The sequence below is a fragment of the Callospermophilus lateralis genome, chromosome 12, assembly GCF_048772815.1.
Source record: "Callospermophilus lateralis isolate mCalLat2 chromosome 12, mCalLat2.hap1, whole genome shotgun sequence".
NCBI classification, from domain to species: Eukaryota; Metazoa; Chordata; class Mammalia; order Rodentia; family Sciuridae; genus Callospermophilus; species Callospermophilus lateralis.
The window spans coordinates 83072029-83092756 of NC_135316.1; the positions used below are offsets into that span (position 1 = coordinate 83072029).

At 34.0% G+C, this 20728-nt stretch overlaps 1 protein-coding gene across 2 annotated transcripts in view; it reads right to left on the bottom strand.

Moving 5' to 3' along the window:
- Nucleotides 1-2497: 2497 nt before the first annotated feature.
- The window catches only part of Rfc3 (replication factor C subunit 3), a 144491-nt gene continuing 126260 nt past the window's right edge, over nucleotides 2498-20728 (bottom strand). Inside the window, exons 1-9 of one of the 2 annotated variants that reach the window (XM_076872085.1) lie at nucleotides 19993-20217; nucleotides 18211-18348; nucleotides 13867-13934; nucleotides 12193-12290; nucleotides 9668-9849; nucleotides 8867-9003; nucleotides 8680-8778; nucleotides 4409-4478; nucleotides 2498-2786 (exon numbers count right to left, since the gene is read on the bottom strand). In XM_076872085.1, coding sequence (XP_076728200.1) covers nucleotides 2595-2786; nucleotides 4409-4478; nucleotides 8680-8778; nucleotides 8867-9003; nucleotides 9668-9849; nucleotides 12193-12290; nucleotides 13867-13934; nucleotides 18211-18348; nucleotides 19993-20079 — 1071 coding nt within the window. In that variant the 5' untranslated portion in view covers nucleotides 20080-20217 and the 3' untranslated portion in view covers nucleotides 2498-2594. Of the gene's footprint in view, nucleotides 2787-4408; nucleotides 4479-8679; nucleotides 8779-8866; nucleotides 9004-9667; nucleotides 9850-12192; nucleotides 12291-13866; nucleotides 13935-18210; nucleotides 18349-19992; nucleotides 20218-20728 lie in introns of those variants that run through there. The other variant, XM_076872086.1, reaches the window with a different exon arrangement.

Sequence of the window (20728 nt, forward strand, 5' to 3'; positions counted from 1 at the left end):
AACTCCAAGACTTTCACTACTAGTTATAATGTATTAACCAATATTAGGCTGGGGCTCTTTCAAGAAAACTGGGCCAACACATAAAGTAATTCCAAAATACTCAAGACAACAAGCAATGTAAGACTGTGACTGTGATGCATTAGAGAAAAGAAACCTATGATGTAAAGTCTACAATCACCCTGCTTCCTTCCACCTGGAGGCCGTTTTCAGATACAGAGAAGAAAGGGAAAAGCCAGGCAAAGAACTGTAGTAACACTAAGTTTAGAAGCAAAGAGAATTCAGAGAGAAGCTGAAGTGGTTGAGTATGCAGAGCATATGCAGTGCATTTCCCCTGTAGAAAGGAATTATATAGAAAACTGCTCCAGAAATCTGCTAAAAGTTGCCTTGTATCTTTGGCTGATTAATCAGATGCATACGCATTAAGAATCACAAGGCTAGGCAAGGAAAAAAGGAACAAACAAAAATGTTAAAAAAAGGGAAACGAGTGGGCAAAAAACTACTGAAAACTATAAGCTAAACAGTTCCCAGAGCTCACACAGGGCTGTAAAACATTTTGAGTTCCAATTACCAAAGGTGTGACTGATTTCTGGAGCATTCAATAGACCCCAGAAATAATCATGCCTAAGCAAACCTAGGGAGTAAGGATACTACTAGGCTCACCCCAATAAGGCTTAAAAACAAACATGAAAAATATGAAAGTAACAAGCACATTACTGCCTGCCAAAACAAAACTTAACAGTTAAAACAAACAAAAAAGACAACAGAATTCAGACAATAATGTAACATTCCAATGTAATAATCACAATAGCCAACATTCAAAAAAACACTAGGGCATGTACAAAAAGCAGAAAATCTGATCAACAATCAGGAAAATATTAGTCAACAGAAACTGATTTACAGATAGAGTGGAATTTGCAAAGACTTTTCGAGAGCTATTAAATATATGTCCAATACATTTGGGAGAAAAACAAACAGAATGAAAATAAGAAACATAATCCAAGTGGTAAAACAAACTTCCAAAGCTTAAAATTTCAAATACTTAAAATAAAAACTTCATGGGATTGTCTTTGGATTATGCAGAAGAGAACATAAGTAAACTTGAAGACAATAAATTGAAGAACAGTGAGAAAAAGGCTAGGGGGAAAAAAAGAATAATTTATAGGACACTGTCAAATAGATTAAACTAGAGTCTCAGAAGAGAGGGCAGAAGAACATTTGAAGAAAATGGCTAACTTTCCCAAATTCAATATATAAACTCACAACGCTAAGTTCAACCAACTCAAAGAAGTATTAAAATAGGATGAACACAAAGAAAATCACACCAACACCTAACTTAATCAAACTTCTGGAAAGTAATTAGAGAAGTTGCAAAAAAGATAGCCATGGGGGGAGGGTGAAAAAAAATATATATACATACATATGTGTGTGTGTATATATATAAGATGAATATACACACATACAAATACAAAGAAAAAAGACTTGAATGACTATGGATGACTCTTCACGATGCAAATTACAGAGAAAACGTTTTATAAACCTATCAAACTAAAAGTCTAAATACGTTAAATAATGCTTTTCAAAACAGTGCAAAATAAAACCACTTTAGGCCAAAAAAAATCCCCAAAATTCCTGATAATTCACCAGCAGACCTGCCTTAGAAGAACTACCAAAGAAAATTTTTCAAGCTGAAGGAAAATAACAAGATTCAAATCTTAATCTACAAAAAGTAATAAAGAATCAGCAAAAGTATACTTCTAATAAAAACAGGAAGATACTGGGTCTTTTTCCTCTATAGCAAATTATAAAAGTAAACAAAATTATAAAAAACAACCAATTCGGGACAAAACTTGATCAAAGTCAAGACAACAAATTGAAAATGTTTATTTCTGAAAAGCTCTTCATATTTGGTTAAAACCTGGAAATACCACCATGCATTTGTCACTTGATGTATAGATCCATTTTTACTATAACAAAATACCTGAGGCTGGATAACTTCATATAGTAGTGTATTTTATCTCATGATTACAGAAATACAAGGCCAATGGGTCACATCTGATGATGGCCTTCCAAGGCAATGCAAGGCACCATATGGCAACACAAAGGGTATACATATGCTATATGTGAATTTTTATATTCTCTACAAAAGTACAGTTCTTTGTTAAGGGATAATGTGATTAAAAGTAATGATTTACCAAGCAAAGTACCATGTACCCTGTAGTAAAAAACAGCAGTCTAAAAAAGGGAAAATCATCTTTGCTCCCTTATTGTATAAGTCTCCTATATCACCTAAGAGATTAGATGAAACAGAATGGAATAATTGATATTGCATACTTGAAAAATTAATGTTTAAAGTAAATTAAAATAATTTTCCTAGGCTCAAAAGTTTCTAATTGTATCCTTTCAATATATTTCAATAGTATAGAAGCGATTATATAATGTAGAAGAAAATGATAATGATTAGTAAATTCAAAGAGGAATTACAAAAAACACAAAAAGATATGATTAAGTCAGTTTATTTTACACAACATTCTTCTAATATAAATTACAAGTAAATGCTGATACTAAGAAATACTTGGAAAAATTACTAACTGAAGTCAGAACATCATGCCTTCCAATCCATCCTCCATGAACTTCTTATAAAGTGCCATAAATTTGGCCACAAATGCTTCCAAGTGATAAATGGCTTTGCTACCCAGTTGTAGACGATGTTCATAATAAGCTGCCATCTGGGCCACTTCTGCTTTCAGTTGTCCATCGCAATTATGCAAAAGTTCTGAGAGAAGGCCCTGTAGAAAAATAATTAGTAACTTAAAAAGTAATAATTTTGTAAAATTAGCCAAACATGCTTCATCTCTCTCATTCACAAAAACAAGTAAAACTTAAATATGCTTTTTATATATGTGAAATCCTTTTTGTGAACCAGAAGTATTACTTTAAAACCAAAAGCTTTATACCTCTTCTGAAATAATAATGTGGTGCTTACCTACCAAATTCCAAATTAAATTCCATGGAAACCTCTGACTTCTAACAGTCCAACTAAAACTAAATGGTTGTTTGGGGTTTTTTTCCACTTTATGATGGTGTGAAAGGAATAACATATTCAGTAGAAACCATCATTTGAATTTTGATCTTTTCCTGGGCTAGCAATATCCAATATAATCCTCTCTCAAGATGCAGGAGAAGGAGGATAAACCATAGCTATCAGTCAGTCACACAATCATATAGGTAAATAACCAATAATCTATAGTATTGTTAAATGTTCTGTAAGTTAGATGTGTTAAATGCTATTTTGTTGTTGTTGTTTGAGACAGGGTCTCATTATGCTACTCAGGCTGGTCTCAAACTTGTATGCTAAAGTGATTCCCTGCCTCAGCCTTCCAAGTGGCTGGGACTAGGCGCCACCATACCTTGTTATACATTTTTAATACATGGTATCTTCAGCTTATCATGTGGATTTATCAGGATATAACTCTGTAGTAAGTGGAGGATCATCTGTATGCAATTGTAGAAGCGTGAACAAATATACTACAATGATACATACTGTTGCATTATTTATAATGATAATCTGTAGACAATCTAATATTTCATGAATAGAAGCCACACTCAAAAAAACTGATATATCATACAAAAGAAAACCATTCATCCATTAAAAAGAATAAGGCAAATCTGTAAAGTCATGAAGCAATATCACGCTATATTGCTGAATAAAAACAAAGGAGAAAACACAAAAACTTTTAGAAAACTACACACACATATACTTGTTTCTCTATGAAAAGAACAGATGTCTGTTTAAAGTGGCAATGCTTGTAGATTGAAAAATAGATGCTTTAATCTTTAGTTTGTGTATTTAGTAACATTTGAATTTGTGTGAAGTACCACCATTTAATTTTAATAAACACAAACTTTCTATTTTCTAATATCTAGCAACCAATAAATTTTGCTAGCTAATCGGACTCTGCCTACATCTTCGAACTCATCCTCCATGTACCCTGAATCTTGCTCTTTGAAATTCTTATCCCCCAGCTATTTATACGGTTGTTTCCTCTTATTCTTCTGAGTCTCAGTTTAAGCAATAAGTATCTTCCACAGAACAGCTATTAATGGACATCCTCCATTATTATCACTGCATCAATTTATTTCTTCTATAGCGTTTATAACATTCTAAAATCCTTACTTGCTTCCTCTTTCACTCTACTAGAACATAACTTCCCCAAAGGCAGGTCTCCTCCCTCCCCTTCTTTAGCACTCCCCTAATGGTAGTTGGCATACAGAAGCTGAATACATATCTGTGGAATTAATGACATGGAGAAAAAGGGGTGACAATTTATACTGGTTCTTTGAAAAGCTCTCTTTTCACACACCCAAAGTCCAAATTTTATAAGCAGTTCAAGATCTGAAATAGGGTTACCTTCATTATTATCTCAGGAGGAATACAATGAGTTAACAGCTCATAAAGCCTTCCACGAACTTCGAGGAGCCTATATAAAACAAAATAATTGCTATTTTATGATGAAAATCAGAGACAATTTTAACAATCCAATACACACATATTTTCCCAAATAGTTCATTACATTAAGGATATACACATAAAACTTCTAATTTCAGTTCACTTAAAAAGAAATTACAATAGTCTTTTAAAATAGAGTAATAATCAGGTTTATTATATCAACCACAAAAGTACCAGATAGAAATTAAGACTGCAGGAATGGTGAGGGTTGTACTACACCAAGAAATTTAATGTTCATATTTTTACTACAGACAGAAGTTTCTTAAAATATCTAGAAAATGATCATTAGCAATTACACAAGTGATAAGAGACAACATAAGCAGAAAATATGCAACTGCCTAGACTACACAGGAAAAAAGCAATATAGCAGAGACACAAAGAAATCCTGCCACAAAAAAGGGAGGACAAGAAGTTATAGGTTAAGTACAAAACAAGCTAAGTCAATATGAACATTAAACCTCTGAGTCCTTAATGCCAGGTCCTTCTCAAAACATTTCAGGAAGCAAAAGGGTAAAATAAAGAAATACATACATGCCATTTCAGAACAAAGAAAAAAATAACCATTAAAATTCCCAATATACTTAAAATAATTATCTTTATCGCTCTAAATATTTACTTATCCTAAAGAGAGAAAACTTCTGAATTTTTACTATACTACAGATGGTACATACTTCAGATAAATCAGGGTAATCACTGATAAAAAATTTCTTCAAGTTCAGACTCCTTTCTCTGAGACTCTAGGAATATAAAGCTCTGATACATTAAAACTAAATAAAAATTTAAAAAAGAAATAACATTTTGGGGGCACCTGCTATGTATATATCAAATAATTTAATTCAGTTCTCATACCAGCTATGTGAAAAACTTTACCTTCAGTTTTTTTTATTGAAAAAATGAAACAGTTCAGTAACTTCACAAAGTTAGCCTCAGCAAAGCATTATTTGAACATGGTTCCATCTAATCCAAAGTTCACATCTTTCCAATGTGTGCTAAGCATTTACTTGACACTTTGTTCTGAACTAGCTTCACTATAATATACTATTCCTCACAACAAACATGCTCTTTTATTGAAAAGAACCTGAAGTTCAGGGAGACTATGATTATATTAAAACTCAGGGAGTTGAGCCAGCATTTTATATATGCCTAACTCAAATGCCTGGGATCGCTCACTGACACAGTAGTGTATCTCAAAAATAAAACCTGATTATTAAAGCATAAGTAATAAAACAAACATCATGATAGGAAATTATTTTAATATATGCACGTAGCTTATTTCCAAAAAGTCAATTCAGGATATATTTACCTATACAATTGTTTTATAACTATATTGTGTATATTCATGCATGTTAACATGTATCTCATGTTAGAGTTAATTTCTAGTATAATGTAGTTTCTAAAAATTAATATACTCTAAATTTACTATGTTTGCATCATTATTTTTTGATGGGTTCTAGGTGACTAAGAGTATAAATTCTTTAGTCAAAGAATCGTGGGTATTCTAGAGTAAGTCTCTGCCTTTTAATAACTGAATATTCCTGTACAAGTTAATCTGACTAAATCTGTTTTCTTATCTCTGAAGTAAAGATAGTAACATTTTTCTCCTAGAACTGTTATGAGTTAAGAGAGGAAACAGTGTAAGAGGTGACATATCATTCATTAAATATAAACTATTCATATTCAAAAATTATGACTATTTTAAGACAGAGCAAACAAGAATCAAGACAACAAACATTTATAGTAATACTAAAGGTCAAAAAATCAAGTCATTTGGGATTGCATAGGACAATGATTAAAATAACACTACCCTGCCAGTATTTCTGGCCAGCTCCAAGGCTTTCAGGAATCAAGGGAAATTTCTGTTTATTCAGCACAATAGAACCAATTCCCACAATTATTAGATTAAACAGGAAAGAGCAGTACTTCTTGCACAAGTTCATTTAGAAGCTGCCAATACTTGTTAGGAAGATTGGAATAAAGGGTAGCAGCAGCTGGAAGAATTACGCAAAACAAAAATCAAAAGTTTTAAAAGTACATCCGAAAATTATCAAAATTTCTATACCAAAATCTTAAAAGTAGAAACTTCTACTATCAATTTATCTTCTTTAAAATCATAACAAAAACAAGAAAGCCACCTTCAGTATAGAAATATTATATGAAAGTTAAAGGCTACTAAGACATGTCAAAACATGTTTGAATCCTTTTGAATATTCTCTTACGAAAATCAGTATTCTTCAGATGTATCAACCAAGAAGAGAAAAGAAGTGAATTATTTTCAGTTCAACCAGAGAAGCTTGAGTTCTAGTGACTGCACTCAGTCTATCCTGTACTCTAAAAGTGATCAATGACCATTGCTAAAGTTCAAAGATGGTTTCTCAGTTCTGATACAATGAGGATAAGAGGCTTGCTTCAGCAAGCCTGAGGAACCTCCTCCATACTTTACAAAGGTAGTGGGCCTTAAGGCTGTCATATTTTATTTGGAGAAATGCAGACTGTCTTTCTCAATCAAACTATCATAAATCAAACAATCGATGACTAAGGAGTTTCAGTATAGTCAATCACTGAATAACAAACCTACAGAAATAAATGGAAAAAAACTTTGCACCATTAGTGTCAAAAAATACTTTCTAATATCAATGGTATATTCTTAGAATTATTCTTAACAGAATCCATCATTAGGCATGAGCACAGAAGTTTTTTTTAGTTCTCAAACCAATATCACACAATCTCTTTTGCTCTTCATAACAAAGACACAAGTATCCTTGACAGAATAATAAAAAATCATATCTTCATTATACAAATGAGAAAGCAGAAACTCAGAAATGAAGTTAGCTGCTCAAGGACACCTAGCTAAATTAGGATAAGAAGTCTGATGCCAATAGGAAAGACAGTAGAATGAATCTGACATAACTTTCCTATGTACATATACCACAGTGAATCTCAACATTGTGTACATCCACAAGACTGGGATCCTAATTAGAATAATACATATTCCATATTTGTATAAATATGTCAAAGTAGATTCTACTGTCAAGTGTAACTAAAATGAACAAATTTTAAAAACAGCCAATATGAAAGGTTATACACAGTATTAACCATGTGAATTTCTAGAAAAGGCAAAAGGAAGGAACGGGTGGGGGGGGGGGCGTGTAAATCAGTGGTTGCTTAGGATAAAGAATGGACATACATACAGGTTGAGGGCATCAGACTTTTGGCACAATGAAACTACTCTGTATGATACTATAATGGTGGATCACATCCTACATTTGCCCAAATCCAGACTGTATCCTAATTTAAATTACTGACTTGCGTTAATAATGATGTATTGATATTGACTTGTCAGTTGTAACAAATATACCACGATTAATGCAAGATATCAATAGTAGAGGAAATTGAAAGGGATGAAGAAACATCTAGGAACTTTCTGCTTATTTCAGGAAACCTAAAGCTGCTCTAAAAATATAAAGCCTATTAATTTCTTTAGAAAATGAGTTACAGCTATGACTTGGAAGGAGTTCCACATGGTATCATTAAGAAATGCAATTTACAAAAAAGTATGAAGACAGGCTTCCATATTTATAAAATAAGCAATAACTAAAAAGAATCCCCACATACTTTCACAGTTATATGAACAAGTAGAAAAATATAAAATATGGAAAGATATATACTAGTCTCTGAGGAGCCAAGCAAAAGGGGGAAAAAGACTGAAGATAAACAGACTGTATATAATCACATCTTTACATTCATGAAAAATTACAGTCTTTAAGTGGATAATAAAAGTTAAATGTATTTTAAAATAAAAAAAAGTCTGATGTCTTTCTGGCACATTTGCATTAATTACAAAGTGACATATTATTCTTTTCAATACTAGAAAGCCAAACAAATGATGTTTAAGTCATCAGAGATTCTAAAAGGACAATTAAAAATTCCCAGATTTATTTAATTTACATATAAAACCAAATTTTACACATTAACAGCTTAAGAAAATCTACAATGCCAAACCAATTATTCTGAACCACTGCATTTCTAGAATTAAACTCTACCATTTATTTAAAAGTTCAATATTTAGATTCAAGATCTCATTATATCTCTAAATGACATGGTGGTAGCATAAAAGAGCCACTAACTGAACTATCTTGATCAAACCTCTATTATCACCACCTCATACTGGTTACCTTTGAGGCGTCTGCTGGCTGACAATAGCATTTGCTGTCTCCCTCAGGTACACCTCCCAATCTGTCTCAGGGATTTCTTGATCTGCAGTAAAAGGATATCTACACAACAAAAAGAGAACACAATAAATTAAACAGAAGTGTACGTATTTCCCAGAAGTTTCCTGCAGTAACTGCCCCTTCCACTCACTGTTGTACTCTGCAGGCTTCACACATAAGTAGGGCTTTTCTGAGATTTCTACAGGACTTCTCTGCAAGTCTCTGAGCCAGTTGTGAAGGAAGATTCAGACCTTCCTTCTTGCACACAGTAGTTAACACATGGCAAATCTGTAAGTCAAATTAACAAACATGAGCAGTCTGTCAAAAAGAATAGAGATAATTTCTATTGATAGTATCCTTTTAAATCTTTTTAATTGTATCATTCCCCAAATTTTCACAAGTGAAATTTGTAAAGGTACTTTACTAATTGTATCTAACACAATGTCTTATATTCTCCCTATTTTGTATAAAACCTTCCAAAATCTATTAACAGAAGGAAAGCTGCTTACTGTGAGCAATCAATATTTTCTCTTAACTGACACTGTTAAGAATTACAAAGAGAAATAATATGCATCAATGCTGTTTCAGGCATAACCACATCATCTTCTTGCCAAATCTATTTCCTCTATTTTCAAATTTCCTACTACAATCAAATAAATCAGCTTGAGGTAGAGGATAATAAATAAGTAACCCATATCTAGCTTCGTAAAATTCTTAAAGCCTGCTTAAGGTAAGAGATAGTTTAAGGAACATATTTCATATATTGATACATGGGTATTCACTACTATATATGATATTTACATCTATTAATGGTTTGCATCCAGGTCTTTCCATAACTGTTCTTAAATTATTGATATGCTTCACTGGGTTTTAACAAAAAAACATGTCAGAGATATATACAAAGATCAGAGAATTTGAACTCAATTTTTCTGATAAGTTTAACTTGACATACATCTTCAATGCTGGGAGCAGGCACACGAATTGCCAGGCATCTACTACGAATAGGTGGTATCACTTTGGATGTTGAATTGCAGCACAAGATCAATCTGCAGGTGGACATATACTTTTCCATGGTTCTGCGCAAAGCATGTTGAGCATCTCTGGTGAGTTTGTCAACTTCTGTCAATAATACCACTGAGTCAAACAGAAACAAGACAAACTTAAATTTTACCAAGATAGGGATGTAAAATTCTAAGGAATACACTTTGGAAGGCACTGTTTCAAGAAACATAGCCAACAAGGCATAAAAATATCTGTATGCTTGTAGAGTAAGATTCCCACCTGGCCACAATCTGGGATAAGCCTTACAGTGGTTCAGGAATAGTATGTAGGCAGGGACTGAATCCAACTTTTATAGTTTTCATTATATTAATAAATTAATGTGGAAGACAGCAGTGGTAGCAGCGTGGCATTTGAATCTCCCCTCAAAAACAAACAGAATAACTAATGATTCCAGGAACATCTATTTCAAAACTGAATGACAAACTTTACCTAAGAACTCAAATATAAGCAAGTAAGAACAAGCAACTACAAATGAAAAGACCCTCAGAGCATCAGCACTTTGGTGGAAGGCAGTGACAGGAATCCACTAATCTTTTGTCAGCCATTAGGCCAGGAGAACCCCAAAAATGCCTGCAACACTTGGAAATTATCATGGGACAATTTGAAAACAGCAATCTGAATTAGGAGGCAGATTCCATAGAGCCCAACTCATGGATGAGACCAAGGGAATGCTGAAGCAGTTAAGATCTGACAAAGACACAGATTGTAAAGAAAACAAAACAAAGTTCCCTACTAAGATAAGGCTCCACAATGAGGAATCCCAAAAACAGCACTCAATTGAGTAGAACAGGAAAGAGACAAAGGAAAGAATGCTAATAAGAGTGGCAGGGAGGAAGACAGGGAGTAGAGTTTATAAAAATAAAATAAGTGACAGATCTAGAGTCCTGAACCTAGAAAATCTCTCTGGCCTCCTAGTCCTTCTTCTTCCTAACATAGGAAAACACATTTGCATTTTTAAAAAATGATCACAGGAAAAGGATCACAGCTGAATTCAGTTATAAGAAAAAAGAAATATAGAAATAGAACAACATCTCTGAGTACTGAAGAATTAAACCATCTTCTAAACTTATTACCTAAATATTATTTTTTAAAATATAATACTAAATGTAAGAATAGGTCTATAATTTTTAGTAATGTAAATCTAATTTTAATTGAGTGTTGGAATATTGTTTGTGTTTTTAATGACTAAAACATTTCACTTTAAAGGTTCATAATTGTTAGCTGATTCAAATTTAAAATTTTAACCATATTTCTTAAAATATACCTTCAGCATAATTCTTATCACAGATTAAAAGCACAGTATTTTCTAAATATTTATATTCATACACATCATTATTTTTGTTTTATGTGGTGATCCTAGAAATAGTAACCAAGTTATAACTGGTAAGCAGGGAACAATAGTATATCTGTATAAAATAATACAGTGTAACCAAGTAAGAATGCATCTGTCAAAATCTAACTAACTAAACGGGGAAATACTAAGGCATTCCTTCCAGAACTGTGACATGTATGTTCACCGGCTCTATTACTATGAAGCACTGTACTGTAGATACTTGGCAACATAATTAGATAAGAAAAACTATTCGAAGTCCTACAAATTGGAAGAGAAAAAAAATACACACACACACACAATTTATTAACAGGATACAAAATTAAGATAAAACATCAATAATTGCCATATAAATAAAAAATTCAAGAAGTTTCCATTTATAGGAATAAAAAATAAATCCATAAATGTTTACTTTTAAATACAGGCAATTTACAAAATAATAATGAGCAATGAAACAAGAAAAATTACCACACTAGTTGAAGGAAAAACAAAGAACTATTTCCTCCACTCAAACTGAGGAAGATAAAAAATATTTATCTGCAGTGTTGATAAATGTTGAGAAGAAATGGATATTCCCGAACAGTGTTAATATAAATGTTCAGATTCTTTCATCAGATAAAGAATTTGGCAAAATCCATTTAAAGTATTAAATACTACATATTTATAATCACTAAATTTTATGAAAAAGAATTGCATGCATATATATAGAAAAAGTACTAGAAAGCAAAGACCAAGTTGTTAATAGTAGCTGTTTCTGGATGACAGGATTATAGCTAGTTTGTTCCCCCCAACATACACCCCACCGGACCCCCTTCATCAAAATAGTTAATAATGAACATAAAACTGTGGTTATAATTACTTTAAAATCATGTAATTTCTTATTTGAGATATAATAGGTTTTTTAAATTATTCATCTTGTTCCAAAATATCAAGTAGGTACCAGAAATAATCCTCTTTCCCACAAAATTCAATTCCACTAGACTACAAACTCCCATGAATACAGAAGTCATGCCTATCTTGTTGACTTCTATAAAGAGACCATTAATGTTTGGCAGCCTCATAAAAAGCAAGGTTTCATCACATACCTTTAAAATCTCTTTGAGAGTTTGTTTCAAGTTGCTGTGACTGTGCCACTGTTTTCAACATCTCCTGAATTACTACCCGGTCACTATTTCCAGCATCACTACATAAAACAAGAGTAATATCCACAAATATAAATATTTAAGAAGTATTACACTTCTGTATCACTGAAAATATGACGTCACTGAAAACACTAACCATGTTCTTAATATTTTTTACTGTTACTTAAGAAGAGTAATAATAATTAAGAAACAATTTGGGAAATACTAACACTTGTATATCCACTACTAAAAAGTTAATACCTAATTATAGTAATTTCTCAATTACCCATAACTATCAAAATATAAAAATAACTCTGAAACAGAAATGTAATGCCTATTCATAGTCCCTATCCCCCAAATAGCTAAGGTCTGGAAGAAGGAGCCTAGGTAAGTCTGTTACTAGCAGTAGCAAGGAGCAGCTTAAAGGATTTACTAGGGGATGAGATAAGCAAGTGGAGCTTAAGATACAAACTATTGTTGCCTTATCAAAGGCACACACTTGTCATTTTCATCCATCTTATTGCTTTGGCTCTTGAATAAAGCACCTCTCATACCCAAAAGTCATCTGGTTCAATTAGGCCAAATGAATATTAATTTCAAACACTGAAAAACAATCAGCTAAATATCTGACTATTCTTGATTCAGAAAAACTCACAAGAAAAAAAGGAGGTGAGTAAAATAATTAGCTTTAGTTCATTTTCCCAAATAACCACAAAGTTTTTTCCCCAAGTCACTATAATTTAATTAGATAAGCACACCTAGATTGCCTCTTATGTGATTTTTTTCTAGCCAAAAATCCAGAGCATTTCCCATTTCTTTAGAATTAACCCTTTCTACTTTTTATGATCAGACTAATTACCAACAAATCTCACTTCTCTTAGTTTTCTTTGACATAACTAGGAAAAATTATAATAGCTATCTGCTAGGGCTATTTTAAGGACTAAGTATCATAATCCTGGTAGAATCAGACTATTCCTCATACTTCCTTCTCCCTTTGTCTCCACCTGCTCACTGAATTGGACATTCATTCTTGCCTCTCTACCATTAGGCTGTCTCTGGCTGAGAAGGTCCTCCATTCTGTTCTCTTTTAAGATCACATCCGGCACCAGAGAACCTTGCATGTTTACTCAACTTTACCAATGCTGCACAAGTTTTAAACAAGATCCTAATCTTATTATCTCATGACAGACAAAAACACATTGGCTAGTAGACCATCATAATACTCTCTAAACAAGAAGCTGAAACACAAGAAGTTACAAAGGAAGATCTGGCAACCCAAGTTCAGTTTCTAAAATATTTAAACCAGACATTACAAATTTTTAGACATACTTTGCTCATGAATGCTGAATAAATCAATATAATTTAATAAAACTTTACTAACAATGAACTCTGAAAAGTAAGAAAACTTAAAATATATTACTGAAATTATCTTGACAGAGGCAGTGAAGCTGGAAGGTACTAGTTCCACATTTTGAGAAAAATAGCGTCACTCTAATCTGTTTTATATATTATGCTTCCATTCATGTAATTTTATTTTGAGAGTTCCAATCTTTTTTTTAAAAAAGTATGAAAGCATTATTGCTAAAAACTGCTTACTTCTAACCATTCTTTTAAAAATGCTTAGTAGCAGCAATTTACCTGGGATTAACTTCAAGGTGGTAATTACTTGCAATGGTGCTGATTTCAATTTTCTTTTTAGATGGAGTCTGTAGACAAAACAAACAAAACAAGATTTTTCAACATCTATTATTTGCTATTTCCCCTTTTCTTTGTATTTTCATCTGTTTTTCTTTTATTATATAAACAAATGAAGTTTGTTTAAAACAATAGTACTTGATATAACCAATATTAATGTAACTTCACTAACTCCATTCTTAATGTGCAAACATGTTTATATCAACTGGGTCACATCATATATCCTGTTTATATTGTGTGTAGGGCAGTTCTAAAATGGCTATAATTCCTACCTTGGTGAGACTTCTGATGGGCTGTTTTTAGAATGTAGCCAAGGTCATGAACTTCCTGATTCAGCAAATGTACTCAAGGTCAGAAACATGTGCTTGTGATCATGCATTCAGTTATGTAACTGACTGTCAATGTGCTGTCTCTGTCTGGTCTGCATATAAAAAAGACCTATGGAAATGGCTCAGTGGGCTAAATGGAACTGGCAGAGGCAAAATGGAACTGCAGCTGGAGGGAGGAGCTGCTGTAAACTCTGAATAAAGAATGTCCACTATTCCAACTGTGTCTTGCATCTTCTTTCACCTGCCTGGATCCCAAATCTGTTACCCTGGTCTGAGCCTTCATCTAACACTTACCTTCAGATATCCCCAAATAATCTTTATTTATTACCATATCATCATTACTAACAATCTAAATATATTCTTTTATGATTTTTTCCAAGTTAATACAAAAATAAAGCACAAATATTTGTACAGTGTTGGTGTTTTTTGTAAAAAATAAAAACAAAAAAAAATAAAATAAAAGAGGAAGTCATACCCTTACCTCTATGTTTTGCTTTTTCTAGGTCACAATATATTTTGGCAATTCCTCCCAGACAACTGATATGTTATAGATGGGTATCAACAGCTGATGGGCATACTGACGGCCATTTTGTTTTTTTGCATTTGTGGTGTGTGTATCTATAGACCACTGTTTAAAAAAGATCTAACAATTCACTTTTCCACTGGCAACCAACACCCTTACTCACCATTCTCCATTTATAGTTGGTTTTAATATGCCTTTCAATTTTTGCCAATTTGACTAAATAATGTACAATCTGTTTGACTCTCTCAAAGGTCAAACTGGCCACATATTTGTCAACTAACTACTTATTTCATTTTCTACCAGGTTGTTTTTCTCCATTGTCAATTTTAATTAATGACATTTAACTAATGTTCCTTTCAAATAGTTTGTGACAATCTTTTTTTCTTTTGATTTTATGTCTGAAGTCCTTTATCATATTCTAAAATATATAACATTTTGTTTTAACATCAATCACCTGGAATTTATCTTTATAAATGGTATGTCATAGAAATTGAACTTTGTTTTCCTCCCAATAGATAAGTAGTTATGACGACACATTTTGCTGGGTCACATTTTTCCACCATTTTCAAATAGACTTTCCAGCATATTTCCAGGCTCTCTTCAGTTTCACTAGTCACATTTTCTATTCACATGCCAATACACTATATTAGTTGTCAGATATGATTTACAATTTTGTAATGCAAACCCCACTCCATTAAACTTTTCTTTTATCATTACGTTAGCTGGTCTCAGAATTGTATTCTTTCCATGTGGACTTCAGGATCATTTCATATAATTAAAAAAAAAAAAATACTTGACTTAGATTGAAATTTCATTAAAATTTATACATTAACTTAGAGAAAAGACACACTTTTAAATCTCTCATCTGAGAACATGCCACATCTTTCCATTTGATGGCTCTTGTTTTTTGTTCTTCTGTTAAAATTTTGTCATTTTTCCCCCCTAAAGATTCCAGTTTTCTTGCTAAATTTGTCCCTACATAATTTTATAAGAATTTCTATTAGGATGCACCACCAGTTCCTCAACCTTGGACCTGTCCAAACATAAGCTAACCAATATTAGCCTAAAACTCATTTATTCTCCTGAAGATTCTATTAATAAATACCATCTACATTCAGCATTCATTTTTTTTCAAGGCATAACATGTATAAAACATTCCATCAGGGGCTATGAAGACAATATGAAAACCAATCTGGCATGTTCCCTACAAAACTTCAAAACAAATATAATCTTGTCAAAGTAAGGATATATGAACAATTATAATCTAGACAAAACAAAGTAGTATAAAAGTATAAACTACAGCTCATAGAATAAACAGCATTTCTAATGCATGGGAGAAGCACTTTAGAGAGGAGACATTTTAACCTAGATCTGAAACGCCATCGCTAAGAAAAGAGCATGACAATGCAGTGAATGGTACAAGGCTGGAAACTCCTCCATGGCAAAATTATGGGAAGCCTTTCAATCTCCCAATGTCTCAAGTTTCCTTTCCCAGTTAGTTGCTCCACTATCACTTGATTCCACATTTAAATTATTAAAATTACAACTTCTTTTCATCTCCACCACTGCTTCCAAAAAAATGAACTTCAGAAATTTGATTTCTAGTTTCATTTGCAACATCCTCTTATTTACTAGATAATTACTAGATAAACCAAAATGACTCTCTCCCTGTCCATTTTACAGCAAACCTCGTGTTGCTCATGCTTTCTAACATAAATGACTTTGGTGTACAATCGTGAGGTCTATACATTCATTAGTATCTCTCAATCTTGTACATCGCAAATTCATTCTTATATTATTATCTCTCAATCTTGTACGTCTGTGAAATTCATTCTTAAATCATATATTAGGCACAACTAAGAGGATAAAAGGTACATATATGACCATGATTAAAAATTCCTCCCATATGGGAAAACTGGAAATTCATATGCAATAAAATAAAATTAGACCCCTCTCACCCTGCACAAAATTCAAGTAAAAGTGGATCAAGGACCTAGGCATTAGACCACAGAAACGCTGTGCCTACAAGATGAAAAAGTAGGCCCAAATCTCCATCATGTCAGCTTAGGAACCAAATTCCTCAACATCAACAAGACTCCTAAAGCACAAGTAAACTCAAGAATCAATAAAGGGGCTGAGCATTGTGGAGCATGCCTGTAATCTCAGTAGCTCGCGAGGCTGAGGCAGGAGGGTCATGAGTTCAAAGCCAGCCTCAGCAAAAATGAGGCACTAAGCAACTCAGTGAGACCCTGTCTCTAAACAAAATACAAGAAAAGGGGCTGAGGATATGGCTCAGTGGTTGAGTGTCCCTGAGTTCATCCCCAGTAACACCCTCTTCTGCCACCAAAAAAAAAAAAAAAATCAATAAATAGGTTTTATCAAACTAAAAAGCCTCTTCACAGCAAAGGAAACAATCGAGAATGTGAAGAGAGAGCCTACAGAATGGGAGAAAATCTTTGCTGTCTGTACCTCACATAGAGTATTAATCTCCAGGATATATGAAGAACTCAAAAAACTTAACACGAAAAAAACTAATAACCCAGTCAATAAATGGGTAAAGGAACTGAACAAACACTTCACAGAAGATATGATCTGTCAACAAATATGTGAAAAAATGTTCAACATTTCTAGCAATTAGAGAAATGCAAGTTAAAACTACACTGAGATTTCATCTTACTCCAATCAGAATGGCAATTATCAAGAATACAAGTAACAATAAAAGCTGGTAAGGATATGGGAAAAAAGAAAGATATACTCATATATTACTGGTAGGACTGCAAATTGGTGCAAACACCCTGGAAGCAGTAGGGAGATTCTTCAAAAGACTTGAAATAGAACCAGCATTTGACCCAGTTATCCCACTCCTCAGCATATACCCAAAGGAATTAAAATCAGCATACTATAGTGATGTGACCACATCAATATTCATAGCAGCTCAACAGCTAAGCTATGGAACCAAGCTAGAAGTCCTTCAACAGATGAATGGATAAAGAAAATGTGGTATATATATACAATGGATTATTATTCAGCCAAAAAGAAGAATGAAATCATCGAATTTGTTGGTAGAGATAAATGGATGAAACTGGAGACTATCATGCTAAGTGAAACAAGTCAATCAAAAAAAAAAAAAAGCCAAATGTTCTCTCTGATATGCAGATGCTGATTCACAATAGGGTGGGGTGGGGTGGGATGGGCACTGGAAAGACAGTAAAATGAATCAAACATAACTTTCCTATTTCTATATATGAATACATGACCAGTGTAACTACATATCATGTACAACCACAGAATGGAAAGTTATACTCCATCTATGTATGATATGTCAAAATACATTCTACTGTCACGTATAACTAAAAAGAACAAGACAAAAAATAAATTTGATAAAAAAGAATACTTCCCATAAATATTTGGAAAGCCTCAAAGTAAAATGCTTACTGTGATAGTTTGATGTTCAATTCTCAATTTTTCCACTCCAACACCATAAAGTTCACGTAGAATACACATAATTCTTGTCTTTTTTCCAGCACCTGATGGTCCATACACTAACAGGTGAGGAAAATCACCACACTGAACCTGCAGAAAGAAAGAACAAGGTATTTTTCTCTAGTCAAATTAAATTGTTCTAGGTAGAACTGAACTATTTTTTAAGCACCACATATTTTGCACACCTACCAACAAATTAAAATACATATTTGTACTTTAAAATAAATTTTAAAACATTGATTTTAAAACAAATTTTAAATCATTTAAATACACAGCACAGAACATGAAAGATACAAGATTAAATACTAGACAGCAGAAATTCTCAAGCCAGGCTAACAGAATCTCCTGGAGAATTTTTTTAAATAAAGGAATGATTGATTACAGGACCCAGTCATCTGTGAGATTAGGATTCTGTAATTCTGAGATAGATGTTTTTCTTGTCTGGGCTCCTGGAAATAATACCTGGGATAAGAACTGGGTGCATTTGTTTAACCTACAAGGGAGTTAAAGGAAAATTTCAGAGGAGACCAAGGATGAAAAATCAGGAAAGAAAGGAAGCCAATAAAAATGTGTTATCAATTTTAATTCCACTCTAAATATCTGGGATTGATCCTATTGGGGAAACACTTAAAGCTAGCATAGACACTACAGTGTTAATCCAATCAAGTGATGGGGAAAGTGGAGTAGGTGAACACTCTCTCACCAGTACTTTGTGGAACCCTGCTTAGGAAACTGGATGGGAGAAAAAGGAGGGCATTAATTCCCAGGTACTTCAAGTGTGCTTGGGGATTTCAGTCAAAGAAAAGCACTTAGGCAAAACCCAGATGTAGGAAGTTCAAAGTCAGTCTGCATGCAAGGTAAGAGTTAAAAACAAGGGGATGCATGGGGCAGGGTACTAACAGAGTCTGCTGCCTTACAAGACAATGAGTTTTTCAAAAGTTTCTCATAATTAGTCAGATGTGTGAAAATAGTTATAAAGAGGACTAAGACACAAACTGCACACTTTAGTTCTGTAATAACACTCCACTCCCTACAAGATCCAGTTGGCTTTTCACAAATCATTGCCATTAGACACTCTGAACAACCACAATATAAAAAGAAGTCATCAGGAGGCAGCGGGGGTCTTCTGCAAGAACATCCTAATCCACCGTATTTGAGAATCAGAAAAGACCCTAGTAATTAATAAATCCAACATTTCCCTTGTAAATGAAGACATTCATACCAAGAAACGTTAAACCTGTTAAAAAATCAGACGATGTCACTTCTAGGCTCATAATCCTCCAACAGCTTCCTATCTCACTCTATAGGGATGTACTGAATCTGCACCACTCCTCCCCCTTCCAACACCCGCCCCAGTTCCCATTACTCTAACGACTGGCTATTATCCAGATACACTGCCATTCTCGAGGGTTCTACAACAAGCTGTGCAAACTGCAGCCCCAGGGATTCTGCACGCCCCGGGGATCTTGCACTTATTATCTGCTCTATTTGTCCCACGCTTTGCTAAGTTTCTGTATTTATGACTTTCTCATCTCGAGTCTTGGCTCGGGTGGCACTTGCCAGTTGATCTTCCCGGTTTAAAAATACAACCCCGCCACACCCCTCGCACTCTTCCTCCTTCCCGGTTCGGTGCCTCTCGGTAACATTTATCTCCTAATGGCGGGCGGGCAGTGTCCGGCTGCTCAGGGGCGCCTGGGGCCTCCCCTCTCCCGGCCCAAACCGCGGCCGACTCACCAGGTTGCGCAGCTGGGCCGCCTGCTCCTTGTGGTAGTCCAGCCGCCCCAAGGAGCACGGCCGGTATTTGTCCACCCAGAGACTCATGACAGTCGGAGTTCTCCGGGGTCGAAGCTTGAAAGTCCCGCGCGCGCGCCCAGCTTCCTCCCGGACGCCTAGACAAGTTTTCCCGCGAGCGCCACATCTCGTGACGTCACTGCCGGCCACGGCTGCGTGAAGAATTGAGAAGCGAAAGACTACGAAAGGCGAGTGGGGCCAAAATTAGTCGTCGCATCGTCTCCGCCTAATCACAACGTTCATTGTTTTACCAAAATGGTTCATCCATTCACACGAATTTGCCCCACAGAAATGTACTAAATATATGTGTCGAGCTTCTTTCTTGGCACCAGAATATATCGACCTCAAAGGTTTCTCTCATTTGCAGGCACTCAATAAAACTTTGTTGGATAAATTACTAAAAAAATCAGATTTGGTGGTTTGTTTTTTTATACCCACGCCACAAGATTGTTAATGTATTGAAAACAAAAGAATCAAAAGTTCATGAAAGACTACAGAAATACGTGCATTGTGGAAGAAACAAGAGATTAACATTCGATTTTAGATACAGAATGCTGAAAAGCACTTTTAAATAAAATGAGAAGAACAAACCTTCTGGAAAGTATTCTGCATATCAAGCCTACACAAAACTTTCATTATACCCCTCACAACACCTCCCTAAATACACTTTTTCAGTTGT